Here is a 14,570-nt window from a genome sequence, read left to right on the forward strand (position 1 = left end):
GGCCTTGGCCATGGGCTGTTTTAACCCGGGTGGGAATTACTCTCAGATGTTCCAGCCCCTCAGAGTGGGCAGTGCTGGGTGGCAGAAGCAAATGTGTCTGGGCTAATTAAGAAATGATGTGCATCAGGTAACTGCAGGCCTATAGACTAACTCAGAGACAAGGTGGTGTGTAGTTTTCCTGGCCTGCCCAGGATGGGAGTGGGCTACAAAAATGTACGTTAATTCAGTAGATAACTCAAAAATTAACTCTCTTCAGCTTGCGTCAGACAGCAGGAACCGGTTAATTGATCTCCACACTACAACCGGCGGGGAGCTGCAGTTCCACCGCCGCGCTCCAGGGGGCGTTGCCCGTAGGAAGGGTGGACCAGCACTCTCGTTGCGGAACGCACCCTTCCCGGCCTAGGATTGGCTGAACGGAATCACGTGCAGCGGGAGGGTACCCAGCGCGGAGCGTGACCGTTGTTGCCAGGCGACGGGAGGCGGCGGCCCGGGGACGCGGGGCAGGTAGGCCATGCCGCGGCGATGCCGGTGGCACTCGGCGTTTGTTCGCTTCCCTCCCTTCTGTTTGGCTCAGGAGTGGGTTGGGCCGCGCGTTGCCGGCCCTGACTAGGCGCCCTCAGCGCCCCAGCTTGGGGGCAGGGGGGAGGGCGGCGGGCTGCATACGTGGGTTGATGCGTGAGGAGCCGACGTGAGCGCCCCATGGCCTGGCGAGAGTCGGCCTCGGAACTGCTTTGTAGGTGCCTTACAGGGGGAGTGGGGTGACTTCCTCATGCGGTTTAGTTTGGAGATGAGATGACTGATGGGCGGTGCGGGGCAGGGCAGGGCAGGGCTGCGCGGGGCTGTACGAAGCGCTGTGTTATCTGCTGACACCTTCCTTCTGTACGATTTTCTAGGTTTATCTATGATGAGACCTACCAGTAACGCTTAGAGATGGGCGATGTTCTAGCTTATGAAGCTGAGTTACTCGAACTAGTGAGAGAGGTTGGTTTTATCTTTTTTTTTCTTTTTCTTTTTTTTTTTTTTTGAAACGAGCAAGGCAAGATTTCATTGCTTGTGTTCCGAGCCAGGCATTGTAACCGTGGTCTAACTTCTGGAGATGTTTACATGGTCAAGTGTTTTCTACACTCTGAAATCATATTGTCTCCTGCCATGCTGTGTAGATTCAAAGGGCTAAGTATCCATTAAATGACAGTATTCAAACATAAAATCAATCTAGAATTATTTATTGTTAATTGAAAATGAGGCTTTGATTTCATTAAGTTTATTAGATTCGCAGACACCTTTGGGGCTCAGGTCCAACCTGTGATAACGGTGAGATCTTTAAAACTTTGCTTAGCTGCCTCCTCATTCCATATATATATATAAAATTACAGAGGCACATAAAACTCAAGAGCTGACAAAGCCCAGGCTGAAGCCCTGATATCACTGATCTCCGTGGTTTAATCATACACAGCTTCAATCTTTTTGTGGATCTCAGAAAACAGATTTTAAAAATCTCAGAAAAAGAAGTTTAAGTACTTAATCATTACTACACTACTGTTTGTGTTAACAGTGAAGAAAGTAGATGATTTTTTGTTCTTTGTGGCAACTGGCTATCCAGATCAAGTTTGCAAAGTGAAATGTGATGCCTGAGTAATCAATAACTAAAACTTCTGTGGTGAAAATCTTGTATAGTATAGTGACTGTACAAGGTGGAAAAAAGAGCCTGGACTGTTTATCTCTTTCACAGAAGAACAGTGCTTGATTAGTTGGTTGTTAATTTTGCTTGCACAACTTCAGATGAGTGACTTGGCTTAAAATTAAAGCTGTCTAACTACTAGTGTGGATGTGAGTCACACTTAAGAGTTCTGTCTTCTGAGAACACTCTTTGCAAGGACTTATTTCTTCAGTCAAGGTATAGCATTGATGGATTTTAGTTATTTTTTTTTCCCCTTTGGTTGGATGAAATTACTGGCAGGATTGAGGGGCATCAATATTTGTCAGTACTGTTCTCTAGGATGCAGAAGGAAATTTAGTTGAGAGACAGTATTCGATTCCCACATCAGGTACAAGTTCTTAGTTTGCTGATGTGCAGTCTTTGTATTTTGGACCCTGCTGCAGAGAAATTTTGAAGGACTTTGGCAATTCCTGAGTCACTCATTTAAGCATTAATAATCTTAAAAAAAAAAAGTTAAAAGGTTCCTTTATGGTTTTGTCTTGTAGTATTTGAATTTTGCTGAATTTGAAGAAACAGTGAAAGTCTTTACAAAGGAATGTAAAATAAAAGGGAAGACACTACCCAAGCCAGCAGGTGTTTCTTCAAGAGACTCACAAGCTTTGCCTGTTCAGGTAATGCATGATTTACACTTACTTTGAGTAATACTAAAACCAGTTTAAGGCCAGTCACCACTGTGTGATTTGTTAGAGCAGTGAGATTATCTGATCTTGATTATTCTTAGTTACTTTAAGAAGTCTGCTAGTAGTCCTCTTCCAGTTCAGGAACCTTCAAGTTTGACGTTGTTTTTTTGCAGAGCTACAGTCTGTTTGAACCCAAGACACTGGTTTTGGTTCACAGTATTTTAGGTTTTTATCTTGCCATATGTTAGTAGGACTAATTTTCACACACCATAGGCATTTATTGTTTCTTTGTGGTAAAAGCAGGTCCCTGGATCAATATGCTTGAAAATGTGGGCTTCGCTTCTTGTCTTGGTCGTTGATCCAGGCTCTCAAAGATACTGAAGATAGGTGGAGAATTCTTCATTCTCTAACCTACTGTTGAAAAAATGTAGCTCTGGTTTTGTTTTTTCACTGAATTCTTTTCCATTTTGCAGAAAGACTTGCTTATAGCATTTGATAATGGTGAGCAGAAAGTTTTCTTCCAACTCTGGGAGGAGCATATTTCACCTTCGGTTTGTGACAATGATCCAGCTGCTCAGAAGCTGGAGTTCTATCTTCATGTCCACTTTGCCACCTACCTCTTGAAACACTCTGTGGGAAAGCCTGTAAGTTTAATTCATACTTCCAACCTCAGATTCTTTTGTTTGTTTTACTTAATTTATTTGTCTTTACTGTGCATGAGGATGGAATGTTCAGTAAGAAGAATTCCCAGAATATGTATCCAGATTTTGGGCCACAGTCTGCATTTTAAATGAAGCAGATCCTTTCTATGGTGAAGTAGAGAGATGGAAGTTGGAGGTATCCTTATCTTGGAGCTCTTCAAGTATTTTAGCTTGGGAAATACTAGACTGCTGGTACTTTCACACCTCTTGTAGTAGCCTTGTTGTAAGAGTGTGAGATTCTGAAAACACCTGGCTTCCAGTTTGCACTGAAGCTTTTTGTTGAAGTATAAACATTTCTGATAATGTGGGAGAACTGCATCTTGAACATCTCAGTGTATTACTTTGAAAACTATAATTCCAAGCTGTCATAAAATAAAGTCTCCGTAAAATGGGGTTTCTGTCATGAAGAGACATCACAGAATGGTTTGGTTTGGAAGGGTCAAAGGTCATCTAGTCCAGCCCCCACTTAAGTAGCCTGGAGTCACCCAGGGCTTAATACCTCCTGCCATACACCTGTCAGCTACTACAGGAATATCTGGATGCCTGCAGTGTGTCTTCCAGCCTCTAAGGAGCTTTTAGTCTGTTCTGTGTGCCAGCTCCCTTTCCTGGTGCTGTGTAAGTGGCTTTTACAGATCTGCACTTACCAGTGAAATGTAGCATGTCTAAAGTAGGTGTTTGCTGTCTGCCCTGAGTATGGAAATGTCACCCTGCTTTGGAAATGTAGCCTGAAGTTGGCAGGAATAATGCACCTTCAAAGAGCAATTGTCCCTTGCTGGACTTGGATAACAGAAGCGACAACATCGGTGTAAATTTTCTTTTTTGAGTGGTGAAAACAAGGTATAATGCTTTCCATTTAAATTAATGTTGCTTTTAGATAGCAAATATTCTGGGATTTCAAACTTGATGTTTATGTATTTAAGTGTCTGTTTGTGTTTGCCAGCTTTACAGTGCATTGGGGGTGGCAGTTTTCAAAATAAATATGCTGCTGATTGATCTCCTAGGACAAAGCTGAACTTGAGGAAAGGATTTCTCATTTTAAGGCATACCTGGAAACAAAAGGAGCTGCACTGAGCCAGACTACAGAGTTTCTTCCCTTCTATGCTTTGCCTTTTGTTCCAAACCCCATAGTACATCCTTCATTTAAAGAACTTTTCCAGGTAAGTGTCTGTTTTACAGAGATGGTATTTATGACGATGTTTCTCTTGGGATGATGAATATTGAATGTTGTTCACTTTGGTAATCACTTTTATTTTTTTCCTGTAACAAAAAGTGTACAATCATAAAAGAGCATTTATTCGGTGGGGGAAGGGTTGTAAGAGTGTTGCTCAAGTCCTTAAGTAAGAGTTGCTGCTTCTTCCTTTCCAACAACCATGAAATACAGATGCTCCTGGGAACTGCTATGTAGCTGTTCAACTCCACTTGCTTGTTTATATGCTGTTGCCCAACCCTGCTGTGTATCCATAACTGGATTTAAAACACTGTAGCTAGGCATAAAGAGACTTGAAGCAGTTTCATTTAACGTAGAGAAGATAAAAAATCACAGTTAAAAGTTTTCCTCCTGTAACAGCAAAAGAGTTGGTGGTGTCTGTGCTCTGAGACCCTTCCCCTTTATCCCCTCACAAACCCCCAAACTGATGGAAGGCCATAGCTGTGCTTAGGGATTTGGTGACTCTTGCCACGGGTTAATTTTTTTGGTCAGTATTTTTTTGCCCCTTCCTTTGAGTGGCTGTTTCAGAGTTCAGTTCTTAGGCCTGCATGTGGAAGGTGAGAAGAGAGTGTAGACCTTAGTGTGCTCGAACTTCAAAATAATCTCATTGTAGCTGTGCTCATTTGTAGGTGCAGCATAACTAGATCATCATCACATTGATTCTGGTGATGAAAGAGTAATAAAACACCCTTACAGTGACTGCTTTCTGGGCACCATGCAGGTAGATAGGTAGGAAATGATGTCTAGATCTGTGATTTGACATTTCAAAATGTTGCTGTGGGGAAGGTACAGCCACCATTTCACTTGCTGACTTTGCAGAGCAGAAGTGTGCACTGGAAACAGCTGGTTATGTGGTTGCTCTTGGGCTGGATCAGGAAACTGATCTGCTTTATTGTCTATGAATGTGTGTGTACAGCACACGTACACATGTACACAAATCTGTTTGTAAAATATGTATAGTGTTTTGCAGAGTTAAATGCTTGAAGTGCTTCACCATCCTACCACATAGACAGTTGTGCTGACTTGTCTAAGCAGCTGCAGGCAGTTGTTATGGTGGGAGGATGTATCTTCAGCCTGCATTGCTGCCACAGACTTTTCTGATATCAAATCAAAGCTTAGGTGGTACTTACCCTAGGGCTGACTTTGAACATAGCAGCTGATAAGGAGCTCCACTTCAACACCAAAAAAGGCATATAGTGCCATTTCCTTTGGGACTAGCTATAAATAATGAGATGTAGTGGTTGACCTCAGAGATGGCATATGACTACTCTTTTTTAATTATACTTAGCAGCTTGGTGTTTTTCTTGTTTGTTTTGGTTTTTTGTTTAATGCCTTATCGAAGGCAAGATCCTCAGGTTTATTCATAGTAACCCAGTGTCTAAGCTCTTAGTCCACAGTCACTCATATTTTCTTGTGGGAATTGTACAGCTCATTCCATGTTAGTGTTGAAACACAGATTGTTTTATGTTTGAGAAAGAACAGCAGTGAGTCACTAGTCTACTAAGCAGTGTTCTTACGTTACTTTTTTTTTTCCTCAGGAATCTGATGCTTTATATAGCTGCAGTTCCTATCTGTTTGTGTAATACATCTTGAAAAATAATATACACTCCTCTCTGTAGGAGACATGGTTCCTTTGGTAATATACAGCATACTGCTGTGCACCACTGTCTGCATACTGAATTGGTAAAAACAGCAAGTAAATTCTGTATGCTCTCCAGCGTGGTGAAATAAGGGCAAATCTGGGCTGTGAGAGCAGCCTGCAATATATACAGCAGTAAATTTAGGAAGCTTCTGCTATTTGGTGGAAGAGTGTAGTTTTTCATTTGTTGGCTAGCTTTTTGTCAAGCAGAAGCTAGCTTAACTGAAGGTTTGAAATAGAAGAAATGAGTACTCAGTGAATTTTTAGGTGTAGTTTGGCTTGTTCCTTAAGCACTGCTTTCTTGTGCTTTTGAGACACGACGTCAGGCAGAAGACAGCATTCCAGTTAGTGGGTGATTTGTTCTGGTTTTTCATGTGTGAGTTGTTTTTCTCCAAATCCTTATTTTAGAAATGTTCTACCCTAATCACTGATGTCATGTCATGATGTTTGCAATAGGTATTGACGAAAGTTACAATTTCCCCAGATATTTTTAGGAGTAAAAGGTGACAACAGTGGTTACTTTTTGAAAGCTGAATAATATATAATTAGTTGGTTTCTACTGTATTTAATACATGAATAACCTCTCGATCTTTTTTTTTTCACACTGTTTATATTTTAAAGGTACTTCTAGCTTAGGGGCAGTTGTTGCACATGCATGCAAGGCACCAACACTATATGATGGGTTTACAAATGAAATAAAGCTACATTATGTTTTTACAGCTTTTGACTAGGAGTAATTCTGAACTCTCTTCTAACTCCTGGGGTGCATTAAGAAAAGTGTGTCCAGCAAGTCTAGGGAAGTTGTCCTCCTCCTCTACTCTGCCCTGGTGAGACCACACCTTGAATACTGTGTCCAGTTTTGGGCTCCCCAATTCAAGAGAGACAGAGACCTGCTGGAGAGAGTCCAAAGGAGAGCTGTGAGGATGATTAAAGACTTGAACATCTCTCCTGTGAAGAAAGACTGAGAGAACTGGGACTGTTTGGTCTTGAGAAGAAAAGGCTGAGAGGGGATCTTACCAACATTTATAAATATCTGAGGGGTGGGTGTTAAGATGAAGGTGCCAGGCTCTTTTTGGTGGTGCCCAGTGACAGGACAAGAAACAACAGGTACAAGCTAGAACACAGGAGGTTCCACCTCAACATGAGGATACACTTCTTGATGGTGACAGAGCACTGGAACAGGCTGCCCAGAGAGGTCATGGAGTCTCCTTCTCTGGAGACTTTCAAAATCCACCTGGCTGCATTCCTGTGTGACCTGTCCTAGGTGATTCTGCTTTGGCAAGAGGGGTTGGACTTGATCTCTGAAGGTTCTTTCCAACCCCTAATGCTGTGATTCTGTACACTTACATGGGGAGCTAGCAAGCACATTCACTTCAGTCACAGCCAAGGGAAGACCTTGGTACAATGCCAGCAGCTTTGTTTACTAGCAGAAGGTTGTGGTGATCCAGATGCTACTTTGAGCAGAGTGTGCATATTTAGTGAACAACTGTCATCATTTGTTTTTCTTTTCAAGGATTCTTGGACATTGGATTTAAGGACAAGATTGGAACAGTTCCTGTCTCTGACTCTCAAAGCCAGACAGACTCCTCGGCTTCTTACTTTATTTGTATCCTTTTGAGGAAACACTTTGAAGATAATTAGAATTACTGTAAGGAGGCAGTGTTATTTATTGGAAGAACATGCTGCCAGGATTGATTGCAGAACTGCAGTAACATTGCAGTTCATCGTTTTTATGATAGGAAATGTTGTTTATATTCCACATTCCGAGACAACTGCTGAAAAGGTTATGTAAAAACAATGCAGAGATGCACACAAACTTGCAGCTTGCATATTTATCCTGTGACCATTCTTTGTTGCCATGTATAAAGCACAGGATACTTGAAGGCACTGCCCTGGTCTGACTTCTTTCTTAGCATTTGTGAAGCCATCAGTCTTTTCAATTAGCTATTTCAGGGACTAGGTGAAAGTTTTCCAGGGCTTTAAAGGGTTCCAGAAATTGTTTTATTGAATGGCTTGTTTCAGACTCTATTATTTTTCTAATAATGTTGTTTAAGCTGTGTTGTCAGCCCTAATTTGTCTTATCTACATGACAAAATATCTTCTTTTTTTGGTTAGTACAGTTAAAGGCAAAGTAGAGAGAACTCAACTGGAGCCTTTGTTTATAGATTTTTTTATAATCTTTTGTGCTTTTAAACAAAATGAGAAGTTGAAAGTCCTTTTCCTGCTATATTTTATTTTATCCTAAAGTAGCATGATGTCATGATGATATTGAATGAGGAGCTGGAATTTAGATTCCTTCTATCCCATTCTTGCCCATTTGCTAGGATGGGGAGCAGTGATCAAAACATTGCTTTTCCTCCCATGTTATGGATATTTGTGTAGGAGTCTGGCACAGAATCACTGAAAATTTTCTCTCTGATCATTCCTCTTTGTAAAGAACTGGATCCTAACTGAGACCTGAATATTTCTCAGGTATAAAATATCACTTGCCCTAAAAACACTTGGGTATTTGTATGTTGATTTTATGCAATACCAGCAGTTTGACTTTTGATTTTTGTGTTAGTACATTTAGACTGGAGTTACTATATCTCATATTTCAGGACTGAATCTAGTATCTTTAAATGTCAGCAAAAAGTCTCAAGTCTCCATGCAACGTTGTGCACTGTGCACTTGGAAGATTTGTATGTATTTATTATTGATTCATTTATTCTTGCTCTCCAGTGAAGCATCAGGCATTGGCTGTTGCCTGAACAGTAGGAATATTTGGCTTGGTTGCATTTACCAGTTGGTTGAATTTCTCAGTCTGTTTCTGGAACAAACACATAATGAAATTTTCCTGAACTGATCCTACTTGTGTAACAGAAGGAGAATGGACAGTACAATAAAGGTAAGTGCTGAGATACATAATAAGGATATTCTGTAAAAATAATGTAGATATGTAGTTGTAATAGTAGTGGAAAATACACCTGCAATGACAAGGAAACTAGTGATTTGTGGCAAAAGGGCCTTTGAAATCTGGACCCCCTATCTAGGCAGTAGCTAGTGCTAGACTGCTGGAGCTCAGTAGGGATGAGCATATGTATGTCCTAGAAATGTAAGAGGGCCTAGTAATAGAACTTGCAGTTTAATTCTAATCTGTCTGTGAATATGGTGAAAACAAGTGGAGAACTCTGTACAAAGTGCACACCAGCTCTCCATTATTAGTTATGATGAAAGTAAGCCTCCTCAGATTCCTTTCCCATAGCTCCTTAAGCCTATCCACATCTTCCAGACTTCAGATCTCATTGTTATTTTAATGATCTTAGACAAAGTTCCTATTCACTCATCCTTTTTAAACTCCTAAACCTGTACATGTTGGTATCTCCTGAATAAGGAATGTGCTAATATGACTGTCTGATGTGTTGCATTTTTAGGGAAGCTGCTTACACACACTTAAATGTGTAAGTGAATTGGGGACCTTTAAAAAAATGACATTTTCAGCACTGAATCCTGTTAGATCCTGATGGCCCTTGAAATATGTGCCTTTTAAAAATCAATTCAATAGAATTTAGGTTCCCAGCTACCTTGCATTCATTTTTTCACCTGACTTTCTGTGTTCACTTGGTTGGTAGGGGTTTGTATGAGCCCAGGAGGGTTCCCAGAATGATGTTCCCTCTTGAGTTAATCTGGATTTTTACACTGAGGATTTACTATTTTAGACTGAGTTAAAGAGAAGGTTGGGCTCATCTTCCAGTGTGAGTTCCAGATGTTCTCCTTGTTATTTTGTTCTTTGCATTACATTACAACTTTACAGAAAAATAGAAAGGTCTTTGTGGGGTTCTGTTTTTCAGAAGTTACTCTGTTTTCTTGTTGTGGACTTTCCTGAAGGCAGTAATTCTATACTCTGATTAAAAACAAATAACCACATGATTGGGCCTGAGTTATTTTGGGCCTAATTATCTTTGGGCAAGTTCTGTGCCTTGTACAAGTACAGGAACTGTTATGGTGTTGGGTCTATACAGGTCAGCCTTAAATTGCAGATCTATTTTGTGCCTTGGAGGTTGCAGTGGTTTGGATTTGTCATAAAGGTTACTTGAAGCCTCTCTCTTACGAAAGTCTTGGATCTGAGAGGTTATTTTTTTGCAGTATGCTGCTCAGATCACATGGGATCCACAGCACATACTTACTGTTGGAGAATATTTACTTTATCAGTGAAGGAGAAATGCAGGGAAAATTAATAGGCGGGACTTGAATGTAGAGCAGTATGGCAGAGAGTCCTAAAAACAGCCCTTTGTAAATAGTTGCAAGTCATTAGTCTGACACACTGAAGCACTTCAAGTTTGGGTGGAGTAGTGCCTATGCTCTTGAGGGTGTCCTGGAGAGTTTAATGTGTTTACCCTACCTGATTAACTTGCTACGGTCTGGCTTTTTACCCACTAGCTGAAAATCTTTAGTACTTGTATGACTTCCAAAGCTGTCTGTGTGGCAGCTGAGCTTAACTTACAGCTCTCCCATATGTCTGCAGTTTGTCTGTGCAGAGAAGATTTGCAGAATGGTTCTCATCTTGCACAAAGATCATCAGACCTTCTGTGTGTCCTCTGTGCTAACAGGAACAGAGGAAATTAAGTGTTTGGAAGTGTATTCAGTGTCTGTCCCTTCACTGACCCATTATAAGTCTCTGGATGAGTTCACAGCCCCCCTTCCACCATTTCAGGGAAGGAGAGAGTTGGGAAAGAGTGTCAGGCTGCTGTACAAGAGAAGAATGAGTGTGACCTACCTGTCTGTCAAGATTTGCTATAGTCTGAACAACTATTAACGCAGGAAGGTGTCAGGTTAGAAAATGAATAGTCATTTTTATGGAAGTAAGGTAAGCAAGGAGACGAGGCAACTACTGCCTCTCCTAAGCGCAAGGTTTTGTTGTCACCTGAGGAGCCCTGGTGTCTGACAGCATCTCTTGGGACCTGCAACTCCTCTGCTGAGAGCTCTGCTGCATTGTACGCAGGAGATCCAATTGGCTGGAGTCACTGCTTCTGGCAAAGTATCTAAGGGTGGGCTGAGATTAGAGAAAAAGAGAAAGCACAAGTTCAGGAAACAGGTTTGAGCTGTAGGCAAGTTATTACAAAGGATAAGAACCAATCTCTCCCTTGAAGAGAAAAGCTTGTTGTGGAATTGTGTGCATATATGTAACTCCTTGGCTGCTCACAGGAAGTGGAATCAAAAGGCTTGACTATTACATACATGAAAGAGCAGGCAAGAATACTGAGGTAGTTCAGATGCTGCCTAATGCCAGCATCTTCATTTTGGCAGACTCCTGGCTTTGTTTTATGCTAGATCTTCCTAAACCAGCAGGCTAGTCCTCTGTCCTTTATTTTCCACTCTTTTTCTCCACATATGAGTAATGGTTGGTATTGGGTCCAGAGGTTGGGGTTTTCTTCCCTCTATAAGATTATCAAATGCAGAAAGCATCTGTCAGTTTGGGAGTTATTTCTGGGAAAAGGAAGGAGAGAAGCCAAATGTGTTGTGTTAGTCTCTGATTCCTGTTACAGGTGCAGTTTGATCACTGCTGCAAGGTGACATAAATGTGAACTGCCTCTCAAAAGCACTCTTTCCTCTTCCCCAGTCCTGGCTCAGATGGCAGTGCAGCTAAACACTAATTTTTACCTGGATGGTAGCTCCCTGGTCTGTCTGCACAAATATGGAGATGTGGCAGGAATGCAGGGTGGGGAATTGGGCAGTGCAGGGGTCAGATACATGTCAGTGATGAAAGCTTCCTGCTCTTTCAATAAGAGGCATTTCCATTAAATACTTTTCCTTTTTTAGTAGAATTATTTATATATGAGAAGGTAGTGATATAAAAAAATGCAAGATATGCCAAGACTTTGTGATTCCTCTCTTTGGCTCCCTTTTCTCAGTAAAGATCAGTGTTTGTAATTGATTTAACAGGCAAGTTGTAAATTGCACCCTCTTGCTTAATTTCCAAGACTATAATTCATGAATTGTGTGGCATTTTGGTTATGTAGTTTTTCCTGCTGACTGTAGTTGGAAGATACATTTTCATCACTGGAAATTTTCTCCACTGGGCTATGAAAAGCAAGCAAATTATGAGTAGGGTTATGTTTCATGACCTGGTGCTTCCAGCTTTCCTCTAAGTGAAAGTCATGCACTGGAAATTTCAGAACAAATGTGTTGCATCACAGTTACATAAAAATGTAACACTTTGCTCCTCTAGACAAAAGAATAAAAGTGCTGAAGAGAGTGGCTAATTTTGTGCAATGGTTGCTCTTAGAAGCTTTTATTAGTTTAGAAAAATATTCTTGGTTTGGAGCTGCATCGTGTGGCAGCAGATTAGCAGTGATGCCTCTTAATAAAAATAAAATCAAAGTTGAGTGGCTTCCTGTTACCAAGGAAGAATAATTTGGATTGTCTTTGGAAGCTCTCTTTACTCTTCTGATTTTTAAGTTGAAGAGTATTGACTGCAGTTAAGATGGTTTTAACAGATTAAAAAAAATTTCAATAGTCGATGTTCTCAGAAAGATTACTTTGTTACAGGGAGATGTTTTAGTGTTTGGGTTGTTTGGTGTTTTTTCAAGTACGTTTTGTTGCAGCTGAACAGGATCTGTGGCTTGTCACAGCTTCTGTTGTTACTTCACACTGATTTTGGCTCCCTCCTGGGAAGTATAAGGAAAAATAATATTAGGGTTACTTTGAGTTACAGTTTGGTATCAGATGTCAGTCTGCAGGTGCAGAATGCTGTGATTCATGAATGGCTGTCAGAAAGCAGCCATTCTTAGATAGAAGGAAGCTGTGAAAGTGAAATAACTGTCTTTTTTGATGTTAACTCAAAGATTTTGAAAAAAAAATAGATTACAAGTAAGAAGATGCACCTTCTCTGTATTTCCTGCTTTGGGACTGTCAATTTATAGCTAAAGTTTATAGCTAAAGATTATTAATGCATATTTTCTCAAAAAGATCTTATTAAAAAGATAATTTTGCTAAATTTTCTGAAATTAAAAGAAGCTGCTTTGCCATCTACTGCTTTTAATATAAATGGGGAAAAAAGCAGCCTATTTCATAAACCCACTGGCATGAATTTCTGGGTCTGGATCTGTCATTTTCCTGTTTTTTTGTTTTATCTTTGAAGTGGCACTTGACCTTTCCAGTTGCTCAGTGTTTTTACCCATTGTTACTTAAGTCAATGTGGAAGATAGTTCATGAATCTCATCTGCAGATAGCAAGTTGAGTTAAGAAAGTCAGAGCTGCGTTATGTCATACATTCCTCTGATTTGATGTCTCTGGTGGAATGGAACTTCTTTCATTAACAGAACTTTAAACCAGTACCCTCTTCATAAAAGTATTCAGTCATGTTTACTATGTGGTAATTGTATTGCCGCTGTAGCTGCAAAGCAACTTGTTTCTTTGGACAATTAAGATAAAAATAAACACTTGCAGCAGTTGCACTAAAATGAAATCATACTACTAGCATGAAATTATCCCTGCAGTGACAACTCACCCCTTGGAAAAAAGTAATTCCACAGCAGCAGTTGAAGTTACCTCTTCACAAAGATAAAAATGCTTTTAGGTTCTATTGTCCTTCTGGTTGAAAAGGTGATGTTATTTTTAGGTTTTATTATTCTCTTGACAGAAATGCTGCAACATCTTCATCAACAGTTAGTGGAATCTGAGCACAGGACCATGACCTGCCTGAAGCGGTTTAACAAAATGCAGACAGACTACCATAATCTCATTGGAGTCACTGCAGAGCTGGTGGATTCCTTGGAGGCCACAGTCAGTGGCAAGATGGTAAGAGGTGACTCACATGTGTACTTGCTTCTCCATCCCCCAGACAATGGAGAGGGAATGCCACTAACGTTAGTTTTGAGCGCTTCTCTAAGTACTCTGTCTCTTTAGGAATGAAACACAGGACTTTGGATGAGAGATTGTTCTGTTGCCCCTGTGTGCTGGGATGAAGGTAGTGCAGAAGATGGGCTGAATTGTGCTGGCTTAGAAACCCTGAGGAAACTAGCTCACAAGACATCTTGGATCTTTTGTGAGAGTCCCCTTTGAGCTTTGGCATCAGCAGTGATCAGAGTAATCCTTTCTGTGATTACTGACTGCAATCCAGCCCATCAAAGGTTGTTGTATATTTAAAACTACTACACTGTCTGCTTTAAGTTACACTGTGGTGCAAAGAGTCTTCTCATCCAAAATTTTCATGAGGAAAAGCTCTGCTTTCTATTCTGCTAAGATGAACTTGTTAATTTAATAGTAAAGGGGACTGGAGTAATAGTTACTCATTGTGTTAAACTCTATGACTGCAGAAGGTACAACTTTATTATGGTATTTTTATGCAAAGAGACTCTTATGCTTCATCTTTTGTGAGCATGTCTTCGTACTATAACTTCTTTATAACTTGAAGATTATTCTTATGGCAGAAATTAGTAGCCTCTAGATGCTTTGAAATGAGCTGTGAATTGGTAGCAGGAAGAATGACCTAGGAGTTCTTGTGCCTGTCAGCAGGTACCTGCCTCCTGTTACCAGCAAGAACATCTTAGTCTGTTACTCTGCATCTGGGAATGCTGTCTGCTTACACCATCACCACAGGGAGGTGGGCTTTGCTTTACAGCAGGTCAGGAAAAGTATTAGGAGCAGATGCTCGCAGGAACTTAGATAATAGGAAACACATAGTCATTAATTTTCTGCCTCCCAT

At 40.6% G+C, this 14,570-nt stretch overlaps 1 protein-coding gene across 3 annotated transcripts in view; it reads left to right on the forward strand.

Annotated features, from left to right (window-relative positions):
- The first annotated feature begins 930 nt into the window (after positions 1 to 930).
- The window catches only part of ARMC9 (armadillo repeat containing 9), a 45,483-nt gene continuing 31,843 nt past the window's right edge, over positions 931 to 14,570 (forward strand). For all 3 annotated transcript variants that reach the window (XM_054385902.1, XM_054385904.1, XM_054385903.1), the window contains exons 1-7: positions 931 to 981; positions 2,203 to 2,328; positions 2,811 to 2,981; positions 4,040 to 4,195; positions 7,398 to 7,490; positions 8,747 to 8,771; positions 13,506 to 13,663. In XM_054385902.1, the coding sequence (XP_054241877.1) occupies positions 931 to 981; positions 2,203 to 2,328; positions 2,811 to 2,981; positions 4,040 to 4,195; positions 7,398 to 7,490; positions 8,747 to 8,771; positions 13,506 to 13,663 (780 nt within the window). The remainder of the gene's footprint in view (positions 982 to 2,202; positions 2,329 to 2,810; positions 2,982 to 4,039; positions 4,196 to 7,397; positions 7,491 to 8,746; positions 8,772 to 13,505; positions 13,664 to 14,570) is intronic.

Source organism: Indicator indicator, chromosome 13, assembly GCF_027791375.1.
Source record: "Indicator indicator isolate 239-I01 chromosome 13, UM_Iind_1.1, whole genome shotgun sequence".
Lineage (NCBI taxonomy): Eukaryota > Metazoa > Chordata > Aves > Piciformes > Indicatoridae > Indicator > Indicator indicator.